The sequence below is a fragment of the Elephantulus edwardii genome, unplaced genomic scaffold, assembly GCF_000299155.1.
Source record: "Elephantulus edwardii isolate Elephantulus edwardi_28Jun2011 unplaced genomic scaffold, EleEdw1.0 scaffold00099, whole genome shotgun sequence".
NCBI lineage: Eukaryota > Metazoa > Chordata > Mammalia > Macroscelidea > Macroscelididae > Elephantulus > Elephantulus edwardii.
This window is the reverse complement of record NW_006399849.1, coordinates 3,468,534-3,489,086: the sequence shown is the minus strand read 5'-3', so window position 1 is coordinate 3,489,086 and position 20,553 is coordinate 3,468,534. Positions and strand designations below refer to the sequence as shown.

Genomic DNA, 20,553 nt, shown 5'->3' with positions numbered 1-20,553 from the left:
AAATTTTAAAAATTTTTAAAAATAAAAGCTAAACAAAATATTCCAAAAAAGCAGCTCACAAAGACAAAGCAAACTACTCTAATGGTATATGTTGAGACCTAGAATTGGAGAGTGAAAAGGGAAGAACTAACTCAGGACTTCTCAAGCCAAAATAACTTGAAGACAAATTCAAGCCTCAAGTTGCCATACTTAGGGATGCTATGGACAAAATCTTGAATGATCCAGGAAACATCAAAAGAAGATGGAGGGAATACACAGAACCACTGTACCAGAAAGAATTGGCCAGCACTGAAATATTTCAGGAGGCACCATATGATCAAGAGCCAGGAGAAATAAAGGAAGGAATTCAAGCTGTATGGAAGATACTGGAAAAAAGTAGGCCGCAGGAATCAATGGAATACCATGTGAAATATTGACATATTTCAAATAACAGACGCAGCCCTGGACATGCCCACCAATATATGCCAGGAAGTTGCGAAGACAGCTGTCTGGCTGACTGGAAGAGATCCATATTTGTTCTCATTCTCAAGAAGGTGATCCAGCAGAATACAGAAATTGTCAAAAAATATTGTTAATACTACATATAAGCAAAATACTGAAGATCATCTATATATAGAAAGAGTTTCACCTCCTCTTTGCCAATTTGTTTACCCTTTATTACCTCTTATTCCTTACTGCTCCTGCTAAAACTTCTATGCACTGTAGAATAGGAGTGGTGATAGTGGTCATCCTTGCCTAGATCTTCTCTAAAGGAATGCCTTTAATCTCTCTGCATTGGGAACAACGTTGGCTCTTGGGTTTGCGTTTATACTTTTCACTGTGTTGAGAAGATTCCCCTTTATTACTGTTTTGTTGAGTATTTTAATTAGGAAGGAATTATATCAAAGGCTTTTTCTGCATCAATTGATAGGAGCCAGTGGTTCTTGTTTTTTACTTTGTTAATGTGATGAATTACAGAAATTGTTTATCTTATGCTGAACCATCCTTACGTATCTGCTAGGAATCTCACTTGGTCTTGATGAATTGATTGTTGTGTTGTGTTTTTTGGATTAGGGTTGTTTTGGGGGGTTTTTTTGGTTTTTTTTTAACATACTTCTGGATTCTGTTGACAGGGATTTTGTTGAAGATTTTTGCACCTATGCTCATGAGAAATACTGGTCTATAGTTTTCTATTTTGCTGGTATCTTTACTTGATTTTGGTATCAGGGATACCAAAAAGGTATCTCGGTCTCATAGAACAAGTCTGGGAGTTTTCCTGCTTTATTTATTTTCTGAGATACTTTATGTAGAATTGATGACAACTCTCCTCTGAATGTTTGGTAAAATTTCCTGGTAAAGTCATATGGTTCTGGACTTTTTTGTTGTTTTTGGAAGTTTTTTTTAAATGACCTGTTCAGTTTCTTCTTTTATGATGGATGTGTTCAAGTGCTGTACTTCAGTCTGTACTGGGGTGGGTGAGTTATGAGTTTACAAGTACTTGTCCATTTCCTTTGCTTTTTCCTATTTGTTTAAGTACAGGGTTTTTGTTTTGTTTTGTTTTTTATGAAATTATGTTAGTAATCTTTTTATTCCAATAGGTTCTGTTGTGATATCATCCCTTTAATATTTTTCAGATTATTTGTGTTTTTCTTTCTTTCCTCTTGTTAACTTTGCTAGTAGTTTGTTGACTTTATTGACTCATTCAAAGAAGCAACTTCTAACCTTATAGTTTCAGTTGTTTTTCTGTTTTATATTCCATTTATTGTTTCGCTAATTTTTATAATGTCCTTTTTTTTCTCTAGACTTCTGGGTTTTCTTGCTGTTCTTTTTCTGTTTGTTGGAGATGGGGGTGCGGTATTAAATACTTTATTTTCATTATTCCTTTTTGGTATGTTTGCTTATTGCTATGAATTGACCTCTAAGTGTTACTTTTTTACTGTATCCCAGAGGTTTTAGTAAACTGTGTTTACATTTTCACTTGTTTCAAGATACTTTAATTCCATTTTTTTATTTCTTTAGTTATCCACTCATGCTCAAGCAGAAGTACGTTTAGCTGCCAGTTACATATTTTTTTCTCCTTTATTCTCTTCCTGATTTTAATTTTATAGTGATGTGTTCTGAGAAAATGCTTTATATGAATTTGATATGCTCTAATTTATTAAGGCTTGCTTTGTGACCTAAAATATTTATTCTGGAGAATGCCTATGCGCACTGGAGAAGAATGTATTCAGAGTATTTTTATAGTGCATTAGCCTGTATATATCTGTGATATCAAGTTGGCTAGTTATTTGCATAATTTAATTCTTCAGCATTTTCATTTTCTTTCTGGTTGTTCTATCTTTCCTTGAAAGTGGTATATTGATATTTCCTATTAATGTTTGTTTGGTTTATTTTTCAGCTCTATCATGTGGTGTATGTTGTTATTGTGTTGAGCTCTTCCATTGTTTAGTGTCCTTCTTTGTACTTGATGATGGTTTATACCCTGAAGTCTAATATTGCGACTTATGCTAATGGTTACCCGTGGTGGGCAGGATTTGGTGGAGCTCCCAAATTAAGATAGGCTTGCATGCAGGATTGGCATCCACTTCTTAAACAACAGGCCTTTGGAAACTGTATGAACATTAGAGAAACAATGATAGTTATATAACAGGGTTCAGATCTTCTTTTGTTCAGAGTTGCTTTGCATTGAACTTGACTCAATGAAACTGAACAACTTCTTCTTGTTTCTGGTTGCCATATGCTTAGTATATATTTTTTTTACCCTTTGATTTTTAGTACATCTGTATCTTTGCTTTTCAGGTGTGTCTCTTTTAGACAGAATATTGATGCATTTTAGTTCTTTATCCAGTCTGCTACTGTTTTTCTCTTCACTGCTGTGTTTAAAGCAGCCACAGTCAGTATAATTTTTGAGAGGCAAGTTTCTATTGCTATCACTTTGTTGGCTTATTTTTTTGTGTGTGTTTTTTCTGGTTACTTTGTTCCATCCACTCTACTGTGGTGTCTCTTTGGAGGAAGATGTTTTTAGTAGTTCTTGCAACATTTGTCTTGTTTGTCCAAACTCCCTTAGTTTCTTTTCTTTTCTTTCTTTTTCCTGAAAATGTCTTGATCTCTCTGTTATAGTTAATGAAAAGTTTTTCTGGGCATAATATTCTTGGCTGACAGGTACATTCTTTGAGTGTTTGATTTGTGCCATTTTTGCTTGTGTGGTTTCTGCGGAGAAATCAGCATTTAATCGTATTTGTTGCCCTTTTTAGGTTACTCTTTATTTTTCTCTAGCTGCTTTCAGAATTCTCTCCTTTTCTTTGATTCTGACAAATTTGACTATGATATGCTTTGTATTTTGTTGGGGTTTGCTCAGCTTCTTGGATGTATATTCTCTCATTCTTCATGACATTTGGAAAATTTTCCTAGATCTAGTAACTCTTTTTTCCTTCTAATAATTCTTCCACAATTTCTTCACTGCATTTCCTCCCCCTTCCTGTTATAGAATTCTAGCTATGTGCATATTATTCGTTTTGAGGGTTTCCCACATTATTCTTAGGCTTTCTACATTTTCCTTCCTTTTTGATTCTACTTTCTACTCTGGCAGATTAGTGCTGAGGGCCTTATCTTCGACATGGCAAATTCTGTGCTCCTTCTCTTCAGTTCTGCGAATCTGTTTCTCTAACATATTGACAGCTTCTGAGCCATTGGTCTTATTATATTGTAGTTTACTATTTCTTGTTTTTCTAGGTTTCCTAATCCCTCATTGGTTTTATCTGCTTTGTCTTGTATTTCTTCGTAAAATTCCTTTAGCGGTTTTAGATTCCTCTAATTCTTCTACTTTTTCCCCCTGAAAATACTTGATAATGTTTTAATTCTGTGTCAGGAAGTTCAATCAAACTTTCCATCTTCAGGAATCCATTAATCCTGTGTTTTGATAACTTTTTTGGGGTGATATCTTGCTTTAGTTTTGTGTCAGATGTGAGTCTGCTCCTTTCATGTCATTCTGTGATAGAATTTTCCTTGCGTCTGGTACAGGCCATGGTCTTTGCAATCACTTGTTATGCATCAGAGGGCTGGACAATGACCAGGGAGGATAGAAGGAGAATTTATGCTTTTGAGCTTTGGTGTTGGAGAAGAGTGCTGAGAGTGCGATGGACTGCTAAGAAAGCAAACAGATTTATCCTGGAGAGGGTTAAACTGGGCTGCTCCTTGGAGGCAAGGATTCTGAGGCTTCGTCTGATATACTTTGGTCATGTTATAAGGAGGGACTGGTCCTTGGAGAAGGACATCATGCTTGGGAGGGTAGAGGGCAGGCACAGGAGGGGAAGGCCCTCTGGGAGATGGATTGATTTGGTGACTGGGGCAATTGGGATGAGTATGTTGGAGACAGTGAGATTGGCACAGGACAGAGCAGAGTTTAGAGCTGTTGTACATAGGGTCACTATGAGTTGTAAGCGACTCGATGGCACACAACAACAACAACAAGAAGTCCTCACAGGTCCTGGATCTGGTGATCTTGGCTAGAGAGCTCACTGCTTCAGGGGCGGGGAGGGCAGCTTATCCTCCCTGAAGCCCTCTGGTCTCTGGACTCACTCCAAAAGGTAGCTCACCATGCAAAGGAACTGGAGGACACCTTGCCCTATCTAAAGTCCTTTCTGATCCCATGGCTGGCAGGAAAGTTCACCTGGGAGGGCAACTTAGTCTGCCTGAAGTCTTCTCTGATCCCTGGATTTCTGAGAAGAATAACCATGGTTGGGGAAGCTCACTGTTCCAGGGGAAGGGAGGACAACTCACCCTGCTTGTGGCTGACAGGAAACATCACCTGCTTGAGGAGCTCATCTTGCCCAGGAAGGGGAGGGCAACTTGCCCTGCCTAAAACCCTCTTGATGACTTGAATATTTAAAGAACATTTATTTGATGGTTTGGAAAATTCTTGATAATTTTCCACCTGGATTCAATAGGAAAAGCTGTCACATATATTTTGCTGTAACTTTGATTTGTACCTTACTTTGTTGCAAATCTTTGGTCAGGTTCATTTGAAGATGATTTTCCTATTCTTAGTACAGACAATGCACAGATTTAATAAGATACTGTCTCTTAAGAGAAGCCATACAGAGAGCACACTCACACATAGTTCTCTGGAATGCCAATAGCTTATTTAATATTGTTTGATCCATATATATTATAAAGTAGTAACAATGTTTAAAAACATATTATACAATTTACATATAATGAGATTCACTCTTAGTTTCCTGGTATAAGTTTTAACAAGTACATGTGATCACTACTGTAATCAAGACACATAGTAGTTTTATTTTTATCTCATGCTGTGCTTTGTGGGCAGCTTCACTACCCACTCCTATCCCATAGTTGATATGTCCTCAGGTTCCTTTAATTTTGCCTTTTCTCAAATATCTATTCAACATAAAATGTGCTTGTGTGGAGAGGGCGATTCCTTTTGAATCTGACCTTATTTAGCTTTATGCATTTGAGATGTTGTGAGTATATCAGTGGTTTTGTTTCTTGTGATGGCTGAGTATTACTCCACTGTGTGGATGCACCACAATTTATTTCTTCACCAGTGGAAGTACTTGGCTTTTGCATTTATGAATAAAGTTGCTTGTACAAATACAAATGCCTGTGAATAGGCATTCTTGTGTAAGTTTTTGTGTGAACCTAAGTTTTCATTTCTTTTGGGCAATTAACTATGAGTGTGATTGCTAAGTGGTATGGTAAATATATGTCACAGTTTTCCAGAGTGGTTGTACCATTTTGCACTTTCAGTAGCAGTTTATGAATAACTAGTTGCTCCAAAATGCAGCAGACTTCTGAAGATTATCCAAGAGTGACTGGAACAGTACTTCAACAGAAAACTAGCAGAAATACAAGATGGATTTAGAAGAAGCTGGGGTTCTAGGGACATTGGAATGTCAGATGGATCTTGGCCTAAAACAGAGTATGAAAGGAATGTCTATCTATGTTTCATTGACTGTGCAAAGTCATTTGACTATATAGATGGTAACAAATTAAGAATGGGAGTCCCAGAACACCTAATTGTGCTCATGTGAAACTGTATTTGACCGAGGAGGCAGTTGTCAGATAAGAACACACTGCATGGTTTAAAATCAGAAAAGGAGTGTGTCAGTGAGTGTCCTTTCCCTATACCTTTTCAGTGTGTATGCAGAATAGATCATTCATCATTTGGAGGCTGGACTTTTTGAAGAGGAATGTTATATCAGGATTGGAGAAAGATGCAACAACAACCTGTGTTATGCAGATGACACAACCTTACTTGCTGAAACTGAGGGGGCCTCCGAAGCATTTGCTTCAGAGGATCAAGGACTATAATTTGCAGTATGAATTGAAGCTCGACAGCAAGGAAATGAAGATTCTCACCCTTAGGCCAATTGGCAAGCATTATGATAAATGGAGAAGAGATTTAGATTGTACTTTCAGCTTTCTCAGTTCCACAGTCAACATTCTTGGCATCACCAGTCAGGAAATCAAAAGACTTAATTGTGTCAGGAAAATCAGCTCCCGGGGACCTCTCCAGAGTCCTTATCCTTGCTAAAGAACAAGGATGTTTGTCTAGAGACTAAGGTGCACTTGGTCCAGACCGTAGTCTTTTCTGTCACTTGCTGTGTATCAGAGAGCTGGACAATGACTAAGGATAACAGAAAAAGAATGTATGCTTTTGAGTTGTCATGCTGGAGAAGAATACTGAACGTACCATTGACTAGCAAGAAAACAAATAGGTCTGTCTTGGAGAGGGTGTTACCAGTTTGCACGTTGGAGACTAGGATTTTTCAGACCCCATCTCACATACTTTGAGTATGTTGCCAGGAGGAGACCAGTCTTTGGTGATGGACATCATGCTAGGAAGGGTCAAAGAACAATGTAAGGGAGAAAAACCCTGGCTGAGGCAGATTGACACAGCAACTGAGGTAATGAGGGTAGGTGTGTCAGAGATAGTGAGATTGGCTCAAGATAGAGCAGAGTTCATTGCTGTTGTGCATAAGATCGCTCTGAGACATAGTCAGCTCAACAGCACATAACAACAGCAGTGGCTCCATATCCTCACCAGTAGGTGATATTGTGAATTTCCCCCCTAATTCTAGTCATTTTAATAAGTGTCTCTTTGTGATTTTAATTTACATTTTACATTTCCCTAATGACTAATGATGTTGAACATCCTTTCATTTGCAGCTTGTCATCTATGTATCTTCTTTGGTAAAGTGTTTGCTGAAATGTGTTGTTTACTTTTTATTTAGTTGTTTATTTTCCTAGTGAGTTGAGAGAGCTATGTGTATTCTAAATACTTTTCATCAGATGTTGATTTACAGAAGTTTCCCCATCACCTTAACAGTTATCTTTGCACAGAAGAGGTTTGTAAATTTTATCAAGTTCATAGTGTAAGTTTAATGTTTGATGAATCGGGTTTTTTGGTATTGTATATAAAAAGATATTGGCTAATGTAACATCATCAAAGATTTTCTGTTCTATTTTTCTTAGTATTTTGTCTTTTGATCTGAGATATATTTTGAGTTGATTTTTTTGCCTTCTGGTTGGCAGCACAGCCCCTTAACCACTAGGCCACTAGTGTTTTTTATGCATTACTTAATGATTATTGTTTTTATGTGCTGTCAAGTTAACTACCACTCATAGCCACCCTGTGAACAACAGATCTGAACCTTGCCCTACCCTACTCCATCCTTACAGTCCCAACGTCCTCACAGTTACTGTGAGGATCTCCTCCTCTTTCTCTGATCCTCTTTCTTTCCCAGAATGATGTATTTTTCTAAGAACTAGCCATTCCTGACAACATGTTCACTGTGTGTGAGAAGAATTTTGACCATCTTTGTCTCTAAAATACAACCTGTTTGCACTTTCTCTAAGACTGATCCTTTGACCATCTATGGAATATCTGTTGTTCTTAGCCAAGACCACAATTCCAAGGCATTCATTTGTCTTTTGTCATGTCATCCTTCTTTATTGTGACATCTGCATAATGCAGGTTTTTTTATGAATATTCCTCTAATACTGGTGCTGCATTCTTCTTATAGGCTGACTACTGAAAAAATTTGCATAGTGCACGGTTTGAATAGCTGTGGAGAAAGGATACGACCCTGACACACATCTTTCCTGTTTTGAACCATGCAGTGCCCATTTGTTCTATTTAGATACTGTTTCTTGGTCTATGCGTAGTTTTTAACATGAGCACATAAGCATTGTGGGATTCCCATTATTCTCAATGTTATCCATAATTTCTTATGATCCACACAGTCAAATGCCTTTGCATAGTCACATAGATGTCTTTACGATTCTCTATTTTTAACCAAGATCCATCTAACATTAAAGCTGTCACTTATTCCATGGCCTCTTCAGAATCCATCTTTAAGTTCTGGCAGCTCCTTATCTACCTTTTAAAATAACCTTCAGCAAGATTTTACTTGCCTGTGATATTAATAATATTATTGAATAATTTCCACCCTCTATTGGATCATCTTTTTTTTTTAATGAAAACAAATATATTTTCCAGTTGTTTGGCTGTGTAATTGTCTTCTAAATTTGTAGTCATAGATTAGTGAGCACATCTAGGGCTGGATCTGTTTCCTGAAACATCTTAACTGATATTCTGTCAATTCTTGGGGCCTTACTTTTTGCTCTTGCCTTCATTGCAGCTTAGACTTCTTCCTTTAGTGCTGTTGGTTCTTGATCATTTGCCGCTTCTTGAAATGGTTCAAACTCAGGCTCTGAGATTTGTGTGCTAAGATCAGAGAAAACTGAGTGATAAAAATGGCTGATGGGATTCATTTTGAGATAGTTTAAAATGTATTATCAGCTATTATAATTGGAAGGGAGCTCTGGTGGTATGGTCCATTAGAGAATTATGTGCCTAAACCAAAGGCCAACCACCTCTAATCTGAATCCACCATTGGCTCCTGGTGAGAAAGATAGGCATTCTCCTGCTATTACAATTTACACAGCATTGGAGACCCGATGGAGGTTTGCTAGAGTTAGAACTAACTCCAGGGCAGTGAATGCGGGTTGTTTGCTAAAATTGGACATTTTTATAATTTTGAATATTACTTTCCTCTCCCATTTAAATTAGGTGCTCTGTGGATGTGTATAGTTTTAAATCCCCACTGTAAGTTGGAGCAGAAGGCGAGTTGGCTAAAACAGCTGAAAAAGTGGAACAGTGTTGATGTCTGTCCATGGGAAGATGGAAATCATGGCAGTGAGTTACCCAACTTGACCAATGCTCTGCCTCAGGGTGCAAATGCTAGCCAAGGTGAGTACACAATAATAATCTGCTTATTTTGTAATTGTGAGCAGTTCATAATATGTATTGGAAAGTTATTTTCCCAGTTTAACTTGGAGAGTTTGTGTGTGTGTGTGTGTGTGTGTGTTTAAATTTTATTTGGTAGTTTTGTATGTATTTTCTAGTCTCAGAATGCAGATGAATATATTTATTTCAGCATGTGTTACAGTAATAATGAGTTACTGATTATTTTGAGTATTTCTTTAAACTTTAAAAATCATGGAATTAGATGATGATATATGACTTTGTAAAACAAACTACTAAGAAGGTTAAGGATGTTGTTTTCCTCTTTGTTTTTTCTTTGTTTCTCTTTGTTCTTATTTGGACTACTAATTAGCTAATCAGTTAAAAATTCCTTGTTTTAGAATATACCGAGTATTCTTAATATTTGTATGAGTAGGTATGGAATGTTGACGGTGTTTATGCTAAGCCAATTTATTGTTATAAAATCTGTCTAGTGTGCATGCCCCTCCTTGCTAGATATGTGTACGTTGTTGTTGTATAAGAACCAACACTTAGCTGACCTCCAAAGGATTTTCAGAGGCAGTTAATCACATGCAAAGAAACTGTCCATTCTTTTCCCATGAAACAGCTAGTGAATTTGAACTGCATGCCTTGGGGATTGCAACACATCATCTTACCACTAGGCTACCAAAGTGCCCTACAATTATGAGGACAACTACAAAAATTCATAGACATCCATGTTGTTGTTCTTTATATGCTATTGAGTTGCCTGTGACTCATAACGATCCTATAGCTCTGAAGGCTGCCCTGTCCTGAGCCAGTCTCACCGACTCTGACACACCTCCTACCCCCCTTCCCCCATTGCCCCAGTTACTGTTTCAATCCATCTCATCCAGGGTCTTCTTCTCCTGTGCTATCTCTCCACTCTTCCGAGCATGATATCCTCCTCCAAGGATTGGTCTCCTTCTGGTCACTTGCCCAAAGTATGTGAGACAGAGGTTCAAAATCTTTGCCTTCAAGGAGAAACTTGGTTTCACCCTATCTAAGACAGCCCTATATGTTTTCTTGGCAGTCCATGCTATGTTCAAGACTCTTCTCCAGCACCACAGCTCAAAGACATATCCATTATTCTTCTGTCATCCTTAGTCATTGTCCAGCTTTCTGATGCATAATAGGAAGTAATTGTAAAGACCGTGGACTGGATAAAGTGCACTGGAGTCTCTAGACTGACATCATTGCTTCTCAGTACTCTGGAGAGGTCCCTGACAGTAGACTTACCCAATGCAATTTGTCTTTTAATACTGCCTCTTAAAAAAAAATCTGTTTCTTATTTCCATTCTGTTATTTAGACCATCCCTTTCTGTTGAATCTGTTCATTAGATTGAGTACCTTCATCTTTTATAATAACCTTCCTTGGCCTCAGTTTTCCTTCCAGCTAGTGCAGCATTTTCCTTCTCTCTTTCAGAAAAAAAGTTCTTAAAAACGTAGTTACTTTTTCTTGCAAGTAAAATTTTATTAATTAGTTTCTCTCTTTTTGTGTAGCTTTCTGTTTGGCCGGATCTTGAACATTTTCAGTTATAATGTATTCACGGTGAGAGTTAAATGACATATCAGAAGCACCATCAAGGCTGCCGTTCTGTATGTGCTGGCCCCACCTGGAGCTGGTTCTACTAGAAAGAGCTGCAGAGTGTGCGGAGTTTAGATTTGAGGCTAGCATGGTGTTTTCCATCTCTGCAAAGAGAGAAAATTATTTCTCTTTTTCCATAAGGACTTGGCCAATCAAAAATAAAAAGGGTTTAGGATTTGGAAGAGTTTCTTGTCTAGCTGTGCTTTGTCCAGAGATTTGGCCTTGGGAATTCAGTTTTTGAAGTCTGTCATGTCTTTATTGCCTGTGATGATTTTATTTAATACCCTCAAAGAAAATAAATTACTTTCACACACAATTTATTTCAAGTTGCTAAAAATTTTCAAGTTTAGCTGTTCCGCATTTGTTCTCTTTAATTGGTAGGAAAGGTTATGCCCATATGTCTGCCAAGGTAATGTATTTAATCCTTTTCAGTTGACTCATAGGTATTCTCTGTATTTCACTTCACAGTCCCTCTTTGAGATTGCCGTTCTAACATTTTACAATTTACTTTCCCCATATTTCAGTCTTTTTGATTAAACGTGACTATTCCATAGGCTTTAGGAAGGAAGCTATCAAAAAAGGGAAAGTCCACCTTCCAGACTAAACAGTGCATTTCATGCGTAGTTTGATCCAGAGGGTATAAAATTGGTGCCTACTTTCCAAGGGCCATATATATGTACAGCTACTGTGTCTGAAGACCTCAGGACTCCTGCCTTTAGTATAATACCCACATTAACAACAAAACCAGAAACAATATTAGAATGAACACTCTTTGGAAGTATAGTAGTTGTTTATATATTGGAATGACCATCAATTTTTTTTGCTTTTTTTTTTTATTTTTTGGAAAAGAAGTAAAATATTTCTTCCCTTTGCTTTTCTCAAATTTCCAAATGTTCTTTAATCAGCATTAATTTAATTTAATCAGTATTAATTACATATTTTATTATAAATTTGTATACTTATAAATTAGAAATTTGATCAATTGTATTTTTCAACCTTATTTCAAAAATTCTGTAGCCAGAGAAATTCAAGATAAAAATTAAGCACAACTTTGGTACCTAATCAAATCAGTGTTTCATTTGTACTTCTCAAGTTTCAGGTATTGCCAATGTATGTGATCCATTTTTATTTTGAGAAACACTATTTCTCACACAGAATATTCTGTCTAAAATTTTATTTATGCGTCATCTCATGATTAAAAAAATGTAGTCTTTTCATGTTGAAGTTGGTTTTATTATTGTCATCAAACTTACCAGTATTAATAATCTGGCATATGCCCTATATCTTTTTCTTTGTTCATATAGTCATATACAAACACGTGAACAGTTAAGGTGTTTATTTCTTAAGTGGCATTTTATCACATGCTTTGGTTTTATTACTGGTATAACAAATAATGAGTCACATTGACAGGTAGACTCAACTTATTCTTTGAATACACATGTGATAGCTGATCTTTTTAAAGTCCCCTTTCCATTCTATATTTTGTTTCAGATGAACAAAATAAATAAAATTACAAAAACACAAAAAATACACTCTTGGCTTTGGATTTTTTGCTCTGTTGATTATGAGAATTCACAGAGCCAGTTTCTTGCTGAGTGAAAGAATATTTATTCTGTTCAGAGAAAGATCCCTGTAGGTTTAAAAGATTCTTAAACATAGACCTTGCTCATCCCTTTTGCAGGGTGCTTTTTCCTGGGTTAGTTGTTGTTGTTGTTGTTGCTATGTGCCGTTGAGTCGCTTGTGACTCATAGCGACCCTGTGTACAACAGCCCTAAACCCTGCTCTATCCTGTGCCAATCGCACTGCCTCTGACACTCCCATCCTGATTACCCCAGTCACTGAATCAATCCACCTCATAGAGTGTCTTCCCCTCCTGTGCTGTCCCTCCACCCTCCCAAGCATGATGTCCCTCTCCAAGGACCAGTCCCTCCTTACAACATGTCCGAAGTATGTCAGACGAAGCCCCAGAATCCTTGCCTCCAAGGAGCAGCCTGGTTTAACCCTCTCTAGGATGAATCTTTTTGTTTTCTTGGCAGTCCATGATACATTCAATACTCTTCTCTAGGACCACAGCTCAAAGGCATCAATTCTCCTTCTGTCCTTCCTAGTCATTGTTCAACTCTTTGACACATAACAAGTGATTGCAAAGACCATGGCCTGTATTAGATGCACCTTAGTCTCCAGAGTGACACCGTTGCTCTTCAGTACTTTGGATTCATCACTGGATTAGAGACATCATAAATTCTTTTACGGTTTGTCAAAGTATCTGTCATCCATATATTCTAATGTATCTACTACTTAGTATCTATGTAGATATCTAAGTTAACTTGAGATCAAGCTTAAGTAATGCAAATCTGTGTTAAAGAATTATCAAAATTCATTGAGAATAACTAAAATAGCTTTGAATCTGGAGTTTGAGTGTCTTGTTCTGTGTTTTGATTCTGCCTGTCACTCATTGTGTTACCTTAATAAACCACTTCACTTCTTTTGGTTTTCGTTTCCATTTGCAGAATAAGGAGGGTGGACCAGATGTTTTCTCAGACTTCTTCATGATTGAGTCACTATTTTATTTTTGTGATTCCTTTTGTATCTATGTTCAGCCACAGTTTCAGTAACAGGAAGATGCAACTTTATCAACAAAGGAAGCACCAGCTTTTGCTTTTCATTTCATTAAGGCTCAGAACAGTGAAGGGTTTCCTTGCCCTCAGTGAAATACATATAAATAAGACACACTCTGCTACTCTGACTTTCCCTTTGGCTTACTAAGGTTTATTGACCCTAACTAAAGGTGAACTTAGAGTGGGGATCCATGGCCTGGGTTTGCAGTTAGAGTTTAACCATTTTTTGCTAGGAACTGAATAATCCCAGGAGTTAGGGTGAGAATATCCTTATTCCCCAAACATTTCTTTTCTCCGTCAGGTCCTGACACTTGAACCCTCTTTGGAGTGTATCCTTCTGCTCTTTTGTGATGCCCCAGCATCCACTGTGCTGGGGCCATCACACCAGTCATGGAACCTGCTCAGGAGTCAGGAGGCAGCCTGTAGGTGCAAGGTAAGTGCGCTGGTTTGTTTTGTAGCTATGTTGTGTGGCTTTGTGAAATGTTAAATATATGCCTTTATGCCCTTCGGGATATAAAGTGGCATTTAATCATTATATCCCGAGAAGCATAATAGTTTTAATTGTGCAAAACCGCACAATATAGTTAAAAAATACAACCAAAAGCACAACCCTTATGCATATCTTTAAAGGCTGACTGCATCTTCCTGAAAGGTTCCATGGCTGGTGTTGCATCTCTGGCATAGTGTTTGTGAGAGCTGTTGATCCATCAGGGGCTGCCCATCAAGCTCCTCAGCAATGGGAAGGAGTGACTTTCCCTGTGACTTTTGTGCCTAGTGCCTATTTTAAATGTATTTGGCATGGAAACTAGACTTGACAATTCTCTTTTGCAGGATGCCTTTAACCTTAACTTTAATGGCTGCAGAGTGTTTGTGTTTGACAAAACAAGTGAGCAAATGGTATCTCCTTGGACTGACTTGCCTCTTAGTACTCTGAATGTGAGAATATACATTCATTCTTCACCCTTCTGCTTAGAGGGTGCAGGACAATGTGTGTGGGTGTGTTCATGAGCATCTGGCTACAGAATGGTTTGGCTGATTTACTCACATGTGAATAATAGCTGACACAGCTTTCTGAATTGTGGAAAACACAGATTCATCGAACAGGCCACATCGGACAGTGTTCACCCGAGCCATCGAGGCATGCGATCTCCACTGGCAGGATAGCCACTTGCAGCACATTATCAGCAGTGACTTGTACACCAACTACTGTTACCATGACGACACTGAAAACTCCCTCTTTGACTCCCGAGGGTGGCCCCTCTGGCATGGTAAGTGGCCAAACCGGAAAGACATTTCCATGACTTACTTCTTTGTTTAGTTTCTATAGCATTATTGGAGTGGGAGGTAGAGACTTGAAGGATTCAATGGGAGATGGATGAATGCTTGGCAATAAGAGCTGAGTTTTTCATTTAAATCCAAGTTCAGAAATGGTTTCTCATATCTTTTTACTAGTATTTTGGGGGAAAACAGCTAACTGTTAATTGTGGTTTTGTAGATAAATCTGACAGTGACAACTTTCCCCCTTAACTTTCGTTTTAGAACATGTTCCTACAGCCTGTGCAAGAGTGGATGCGTTACGTTCTCATGGTTACCCCAGAGAAGCACTGAGACTAGCAATAGCTATTGTGAACACATTAAGGCGCCAGCAGCAGAAACAGTTGGAAATGTTCCGCACTCAAAAAAAAGGTGAATATGAAAGAGTTTGTTTCCATTGCTTTGGGATTCTTGGTGATGACATCACTAAGTTTTTTGCTCTTCTGGGATAGAGGGCTTTTAAAACTACAGCCATAGAGATGGCCTTTAAAATTTATAAATATTTAAGAGCAGATTTGTGAAGAACTATAGGCCTTTTTTTAACTGTTTGAATATTTTAAGAAATAAGTTTTTTTTTAAAAAAAAATACTCCATTAATGACTTTTAGGGAGAAAATTCCATTTTGTTTGAGTAACTGATATATGTGAGAGACAATTACATGAGATGCAAGTTAGCCAATCTTGAAGTAGATAGCCTCTGTTTCAGTCTTGGCAGAAGGCCCCAGCTGGGTAACCTCAGGCGACGTTAGCCTTTCTGGGATTTAGAGTTCCCTGTGGAATGGCTGTTAGCATTGAACCTATCTCTTAGAATTGTTGAGAATATTAAAATAGTTAATTCCTGTAAAATTCAGAACAGTGCCTGGCACACTGTACTCACTTTAAAAATTTTTATCTGTAATAATTTTTTTATTACAAATTAAAGAACACTTGGTAAGAAGTTATATTGAGTAGGCACATGGTTCAAATCCATGAGCTTTTCCACTGGAGAAGGATGGATAGTCTCCTCTTCTGTGATTTACAGACTCTGAAAACCCTTTGGAGGGTCGGCCGTGAGTCAATTCTGACTCCACACCTCACAGCAACAACAAAGTGACTAACTCAAAACTCCTAACTTGTTCAAGTTCTTAAATGAGACTCAATGAGCTACAGTCAAGAAAAGATATTTTTATTTATTTTTATTAATATTTTTATTTTAGACAAATATTGCTAAATAATATATGAAATAATAGTCATTGAGAATAATTATTTTATGTGTATAAGGTGCTAGTCAGAAAAAATGTATCTATCTGTTCCTTTTATATTATGTAGGATTTTTTTAAGTGTTTGTTGTAGATTCTGTTTTGAGATCTTTCTTTAGCTCTGATTTATGTCATCGAGCTCATTTCTCTTTATTCTGAAAACTATAAAAATTTTTATTTCAGAGTATTCTTAAGCATTTTTAAGATTATATTTTACATTTTGCATCTTCTTTCGCTTTTTTCTGTTTGTTTTGGGTTTGTATTTTTAAAAATAGGGTTCATTGAAAAAAAATAGGGTTCATTGGATTTTCCAGTTTCAACATGTGATTTGCTGTATGACAAGATTGGTGGTGTTAGGTGTCGTCAAACTGAGTATGATTCATAGCGACCCTAAGAACAAAAGATCTGAACTCTATTCTATCCTGCACTCTCCTTAAGCTTCCTGACCCACAAGAGCCTATTAGAGCAGTCACCATGTCAGTCCACCTGTTTGAGGGTCTTCCTTTCCCTTGCTGGCCCCTCACCCTTCCCAGCATCGTGTCCTTCTCCAAGGAATGGTCCCTCCTACCAACATGCCCAAAGTATATGAGGTGAAGCCTCATCATTCTTGCCTCCAAAGAGCACTCTGGCTGCACCATCTCCAAAACAAGAGCTAATAAAATGTCTTGTACATTTCCAGTACTGTTTAGCATGATATAGGCCAGTTTCCTGATTCTGTAAAACCGAAAACAGACAAACCCAATAAACCTTTTTAATTTTTTTCATTTTTTGTTTTCCCACTAATATTTTGAAACTAGCACCATAAAGATGGAAATACTTTGTAACATTTGACTATGTTGTTGTTGTTGTTTAATTCCATCCAGTCGTAGACTACTCATAGCGACCCTATGAATGAACAGCCTGAGCACTGTTCGTACATAGAGTTTCCGGAGGCAAGCCATTTTGGAAGTGGATGCCGCTCCTGCTTCCAGGATTGATTTAGTCGGGAAGCTCCAGCCCACACTGTCCACCATGGGTGCCCATTACCACGATTGGCACATCACTGTCACAGGCTTCAGCATTTCACTATAGCTTGCATTAATAAAAACACAGTACTTTTTGCTTATGTATATGTGTGTATGTTTATATATATGTTTATTATATATATAAATAGGAAGCTGTGGTGGCCTAGGAGTAAGGAGTTGCACTGCAAATGTGAAGGCTCACAGTTCAAATCATCTAGCTACTCTTCAAGACAAAGATGGGCAATTGCTTCCCAAGTAATTTCCAGCCTCTCAAAATGCTGGAGGCTCAGCTATGGGTCAGTTCTTACTTGACAGACAATAACAACAACATTGGGTTGTTTCCAAATCTTTCCACACATGAAAGGCAGTTGCAGAAACTGAAGGGAAGATCTTTTCCAAGAAATCTGGCACTCTAGCTTATGTCAGTTTGAACACACTAGGTCATACTCCATTTTATGTAATGATATTTCATAGTTCACAACTAAACAATTTCTCAAGGAACACTGGATTTATATAATGGCTCTAGCTATTTGTATGCCTTTTTCCTTATACATTTTATATTGCATATATATATTATATTTTATCTTAAGAAGGAAATATAATTATTTATTTATTACTTTAGTAAGCAGTTAGATATTAGGTACTATATTATTTACAACAATAAGCATCCTAAAACATGAAATAGTTTAACTTAAGAATGTCAACGTCATAACATTTCTGTGAATGAAAGGACAAGAATGTGTTTCATGCAAATTACCTACTACCTTATCCTTTCTTTTTGTGTGTGTGTGGCAGAGGTCCTCTCACAAATGGTTGATAGGTTGACAATAAGGAAGGAATAATAATAATAATAATAATAAATAAAGGACTTAAGTAATGATATTAATGGGGAAGTCGTTGTCTAACTGAGGCTATAGCTGCCCTCTAGTCCCCAGTTTAAGTACTCAGTTTATAATACTGACTCTGAGGTACCTTTGTCTCATCTTAATACAGCTGTAAGTTTGTCCAGCTGAAAATTCCAGGGAGACCTTTTAAAGAAAGAACTTGACGTTCACTGCTGCCGAGTTGGTTCCCACTCTTAGTGACCCTCCACGGCATCTGAGATGGAAATCTTTATAGGAGGGGACTGCTCATCTTTCTCTCACAGAACATCTCCACCTTAGTGGTTGGCAGCCCGGGACATTGTGCACTGGTGTGATGGTCATGGTGGCTGTTGTACTGTTGAGTCAGAACTGACATAGAGTTCACCCTCCGGTGGGTTTCTGGAGGCTATAAATCACACCAGAAGAGACTGTCCTGCGGAGCAGCTGGTGGATTTCACCCACCTGCCCTTAGGTTGGCAGTGTATCTCCTTCCTCAAGGAAGTGTGGGGCATTGTCCCTCACTTCTCAGATGAAATTTTTTAGTTCATTTCCCCCCATGCTCAAGTGTCTAGCTGTATAAATTATCATATTAGCTCAGGACCCTGGATACATGAATTAAATAGATATTTGGGAGCTGTAGTAGAAAATGAATACCATTTATATTGACTTGTGTGGACATATTTTTAGAACTTAGACAATTTATAAATTGGATATTCTGTGTACCTTTTGTTTCTGTGCTTCAAATTAAAGAAATGTTTCCAACTGAACGCAGGTAATCGTAAGATAAAACTATTAATGGTAAAGCCTCTTTTCTCCATCTCTTCTCTCCTCATCTATCAAATCTTTTCCTTACACAGAGCTACCCCATAAGAGCATAACCTCAATAACCAATCTGGAGGGCTGGGTTGGACATCCCCTAGACCCTGTGGGCACGCTCTTCAGTTGCCTTATGGAAGCCTGTCGCATCGATGATGAAAACTGCTCTGGGTTCTCAGATTTCACAGGTAAAACCACCAACACTTGTCTGACATGCTTTTCTCTTTCTTTATGACTTTTATCACTACTTTTCATCACAGTCTGTTTTATGAATTAATAGAAATGACTACAGTTAGCAAGAAAATATGAAATAGATCTATATTTGTTCCCATTTCCAAGTGATCCAACAGAATATGGAAATTATCAAATAATATCATATGCAAACAAAATATTGCTGAAAATAATTCAGTATTAGCCAGAAGAGTACATAGAGAACTTCCAGAAGTTCAAGCTGAATTTAGAAAATGTCATGGCATCATAATACCACTTCTGTTGTCAGATGGACCCTGACTGAAAGGAAGGAATGTCAAAAGAATGTATGTTTGTGCTGTATGAACTATGCAAAGCAATTTGACTCTGTGGCACATAACAAATTATGGCTAACACGGAGAATGGGAATTAATGGGAATTATAGAACAGAACATTTGATTGTGCTAATGCAAAAACTATACTTGGACTAAGAGGCAGTCGTCAGAACAGAGCAGAGAGACACTACATGGTTCAAAATCAAGAAAGGGGTCCACGAGTGATGTATTCTGTCTCCATACCTTTTCGATCTGTATGCAGAATAGATCATCTGGGATGCTGGGCTGTACGAGGAGGAATGTGGCATCAGGATTGGTTGAAGAGTCATCAACAACCTGCGTTATGCAGATGACACAACCCTGCTTGCTTAAACTGAGGAGGACCTGAAGCCCTTGCTGCTGAAGGTCAAGGACTGCAGCCTTCAATATGGACTGAAGCTCAACATCAAGAAAACAAAGATTCTCACCACTGGGCCAATTGGCAACATCAGTATGGATGGTGAAGAGATTGAGATAGTTAACTGTTTTCGTTTACTTGGCTCCACAATCAACACTCTTGGTAACAGCAGCCAGGAAATCAAGAGAGGAATTGCATTGTGAAAGTCAGCTGTGAGGGACCTCTCAAGAGCACTGAAGAGCAATGACGTCAGGCTGGAGACTAAGGTGCACCTGACCCTGGCTATAGTCTTTGCAGTTATGTGCTATGCATCAGAGAGTTGGGCAGTGAATATATGATAGAAAGAGAATTGATGCCTTTGAGCTTTGGTGCTGGAGAAGAGTGTAGAATATACCATGGACTGCTAGGAGAACAAACAGGTTTGTCCTGGAGAAGGTGAAGCCAGAATGCTCCTTGAGTCAAGGATTCTGAAGCTTTGGCTGACATACTTTGGGCATGTTACGAGGAGGGACTGGTCCTTGGAGAGGGACATCGTGTTTGGCAGAGTGGAGGGGGGCGGCAAAGAAGAGGAAGACCTTCCATGATAGGGATCGATTCTGTGACTGGAGCTGTGGGAATAAGTGCGTCTGATATGGCTAGGTTGGCACAGACTAGAACAGCATTTAGAGCTCTTACACATAGGGTCGCTATGAGTCGCAAACGACTTGATGGCACATAACAACACAACAACAAATTGTGTTTGTACAAACCCTATACTTGGACCAACAGGCTATTGTGCAAACAGAGCAAGGGAACACGGTTGTTGTTGTGCACTTCAGAATCTGAACCGTCTGATAGCTGACCCTCTGGCAGGTTTTCAGAGTCAGTTAGTCGCACAGGAGAAGATTGCCCCTCCTTCTCCTG

General features: G+C 38.1%; 1 protein-coding gene across 1 annotated transcript in view; it reads left to right on the top strand.

The window, feature by feature from the left end:
* The window catches only part of ZSWIM6 (zinc finger, SWIM-type containing 6), a 307,528-nt gene that overhangs the window by 270,921 nt on the left and 16,054 nt on the right, over positions 1-20,553 (top strand). The window contains exons 6-9 of the mRNA XM_006891537.1: positions 9,077-9,256; positions 14,587-14,763; positions 15,035-15,181; positions 18,771-18,917. Of these exons, the coding sequence (XP_006891599.1) occupies positions 9,077-9,256; positions 14,587-14,763; positions 15,035-15,181; positions 18,771-18,917 (651 nt within the window). The remainder of the gene's footprint in view (positions 1-9,076; positions 9,257-14,586; positions 14,764-15,034; positions 15,182-18,770; positions 18,918-20,553) is intronic.